Source organism: Limulus polyphemus, unplaced genomic scaffold, assembly GCF_000517525.1.
Source record: "Limulus polyphemus unplaced genomic scaffold, Limulus_polyphemus-2.1.2 Scaffold922, whole genome shotgun sequence".
NCBI classification, from domain to species: Eukaryota; Metazoa; Arthropoda; class Merostomata; order Xiphosura; family Limulidae; genus Limulus; species Limulus polyphemus.
This window is the reverse complement of record NW_013666532.1, coordinates 170,139-173,555: the sequence shown is the minus strand read 5'-3', so window position 1 is coordinate 173,555 and position 3,417 is coordinate 170,139. Positions and strand designations below refer to the sequence as shown.

Below are 3,417 nucleotides of genomic sequence, written 5' to 3'. Positions count from 1 at the left end.
ATAAAGTTAAAATCATAAATAATATTCAACGTTAAACTGGTACGTTGTAACGTCGAAACATGTAGAGTCGTCAACTTTTTGAAGGCCATAGATAGGCCTAAATAAAATGTTTTTAACTGTGTACGAGTTTAACGTTGAATATTATTTATGATTTTAACATAAGTAAACCTTTTCTCCCTCTTTTACAGTCAGGTCAGCAACAGATGAATTTTATAACCAGTTGATTTTTGTAATCTTGTTTATGCATCATGGTATTTCTTCATACCTCTACATCCAAGTGTTTATTTCTGTTATACAATTGTTACCTTCTCAAACAAAATGGTCTTATTACTTTGTGTATGATGCAATATAAAAACAAGAGGGAATCCTCAATAGCTATGGTACTTGGAATTCTTTTAGGCCAGATTAGAGTAAATTAATCTGTGAGACCTTTTTATTAGCTGTATTTTTGTGTACCAACAATACCAAGCGTGGGGCTCACGTATATCGGATTCAATTCTATTACTCATCAGGATCACTACCAACTTACCCCAAAATTTAAATTACTTTAGACAGGATTAGAGTAAGTTAATCTATGAGATCTGGGGCGTGATGAAATACATAAATCTAAAGGCTTTAGCTCACTGAGTCCAAAACTGTAGTTAGATCTCAAATCCGTCAAGAGATGATAGAGCTATGAGCTAAAAGTTTCTGCTTGAAAAAAACAAATTCAGAACTATTCTATGAGTCACAGCTAAAAAAGAAACTTGGGTTTAAGAGGTTAACAACGTTGTAGTTCAAGATCTCACCCCATATTCTTGCTTGACACTATATATATTAATTCTTCTGCAGGAGGCCATTGCATCCTGAAGAGGTAGGCCAAGAGAAGACCAGAGCACATCAACAGATCATGTCTCAACTAGCCTCAAATAATGTACAAATTACTCCAGTTTCTAGTAAGGTTAGTGTCAAATAGACAAACCAACATTTGAATTAGAAACAGAGTTCAGTATCGAACTATTGACCAAGAAGTGTAATAGGAGACGGGTACTTGATGAAAATAACTCTCATTGTTAACACTTGTTTATACAGGAATTTTAAACTGAACACATTGAGCTGTGTTACAGAATAATTTTTTAGTGGATGGTAACTCAGAATATTTCTTGATAATAATGTAACTGAACATAATTGTAATAGTGCGGTTAGTTAAAGACGAAATTGTTTTACATTTTAGCTTGAATTGAAATAACGGTTATTGTACTCTGTTATGCATTTACAATTAATGCATGCAAACACCACATGAACAAGGAAACTCTCTGTAATAATTAAAAAGTAATTAAGCAATACTTGTATTATTGTGTAACATACCTGTCTGGTATCATGGTGTGTTTGCATTCCTTGCATATTTTCTAGGAGTACTCATAAAAAATTTTGTGTTCATCTTTCTGGCAGTGCTATTGACCAAATAAGTTTTTTGTAGTACAATAACTTCGGTATTGACTGAGAGTCATGTAGATTAAAAAGCATCATATATCAATTTTTAATTTATTTTGGTGGTGGAATGACTAATTTTCTCAAAATGAAACCATGGAATAGGAACATGGAGCCTCCTCGTTTGAACAGTTTGCCGTGTGTGCGCACTGTGGTCAGTTAAGCAGGTGCTTCACTAGGTGTGACTTCTGTAAGACAGTCTTGCCTCAGCCTGTCAAGGTACACAAAAAATCTGTAATGAAGGACCTGGTTATCTCCGGAAACTCGTGGACATCGTTGACCAAACAGAAGTTCTATGGTAGCAAGCTAGCGGAACATTATCAAGCCCTTGGAGGAGACGAGCACCAAGGAGAGAAGATCTTTTCTAGTTCAGGTGAAGCCAAACAAATGAAAAAAACAAGAACAAAAGGACAAGAACCAGGTACAGTATTAAGTTTAAAAGCGGTAAATAACTTGTATACAAAATCTTTAGAAGGAACAGTTGTGTAAGTAAAAATCAAGAACACCACTGACTAATATTTACTAACAGTTGTGTGTTTGAATTAACCATATGAAAAGAACAAAAAGTGCTAAAGAGTACTATATATATACACATACATGATCATTTAAGTCCACGGGATGAAAATAAAACTAGAAGTTATAAACATGACTCAGTGATTTAATATTTTAATCAGGTCAACATTCATTAAAAAATAATAATAACTACTCCATTGGAACACACTTATAATTTGGTAAAGTACCTGAAATGTATTATATTCAACAGAATTTTTAAGCTAGCATAGTGACCTAAAACAATTATTAAATCCTCTATAGTTTTTACCAATAACCTAAAAAACCACTTAAAATTGAAGTTGAAGTTAGCATAAAAATTGTGACTCGTGGGTAGATATAGCGAAATATGAGCATTTGATTTAATTACCACTTAAAAAACTGCCAGTCTCAATTGATGGGGGAAATTTTAAGACCTTTTTCTCATTCATTTTAGGGGTAAAATATTTAACTTGTGCTTTCCTTACGTTAGTTACAAAACCAGAGTTATTTATAACATTATTCTTAATCTTTTAAAACAAGCTAAGATTGAGGGGTTTAGAAAAGAAAAAAATATCGCTTATTTGTTTCTATTTTATTTTTAAATATTTTGTAGAATGTCTTACACTATCTTCTGATGATGAAGACAGTAAAGAAAACACAAGCGTGCACTCGCAAGTAAATTCTGGTTCAGATGATTTGGTTATTGACAACAATTCAGAATTTTTTGATGATAAAATGTTAACTCAGGCTACCTCGACCATCTTTGCACAGAGAACAGAGAGAATGAGAGACAAGGTAAATAATTTTTAGCTCTTTGAATTAATAAGAGTTTTATATCTCTTACAAATTTTTATTCTTGTTTATTAACTCTCTCAACACGGGCTCAGTCAATTTGACCAACCACATAACCTTATTATACTTGATTAAAGTCTTTATCGATTTAATACTTTTAGCTTTCAATATAGTGCGTATATCTTCACAAAATTTGGCAGTCTTTCAGTTAATATTACAAGTCTTACACATACACAAAATCATATTTTTTAGTGAAGTATTTTTAATAAAATAAAATAAAGATTTGTCCATTAATGTATTGAGTATTTGTTTTGAATAGTTTGTGTACAAAGTAATTTTCATGTTAAAATTGAAAATACTTTTCCTCATTTCAGAAATTTCAAATTTATTTCCTTTGTGTAATCGCCAAAACCTTCTAAATGTATTTCAAACGTTTTTTTTTTCAGTAAAACTTTATAGTTTGTGTTATTTTCTCTACCCTATTTCAAAATGGGATCAGTCAATTCGACTGACCTCATAACCACCAAAAAGAAAATTGAAATAAACCTAAATTACCCTTTTTTTTTCTTTCTAGAATGATCATTCAACCTGCAACATGAGACTACTTTTGTTTATCCTAAGTAG

The 3,417-nt window shown here is 31.7% G+C and overlaps 1 protein-coding gene across 3 annotated transcripts in view; it reads left to right on the top strand.

Moving 5' to 3' along the window:
• Positions 1-3,417, top strand: part of LOC106461258 (sentrin-specific protease 6-like) — a 64,518-nt gene that overhangs the window by 40,108 nt on the left and 20,993 nt on the right. For all 3 annotated transcript variants that reach the window (XM_022388119.1, XM_013921065.2, XM_022388120.1), the window contains 3 exons: positions 832-940; positions 1,576-1,891; positions 2,615-2,796. In XM_022388119.1, the coding sequence (XP_022243827.1) occupies positions 832-940; positions 1,576-1,891; positions 2,615-2,796 (607 nt within the window). The remainder of the gene's footprint in view (positions 1-831; positions 941-1,575; positions 1,892-2,614; positions 2,797-3,417) is intronic.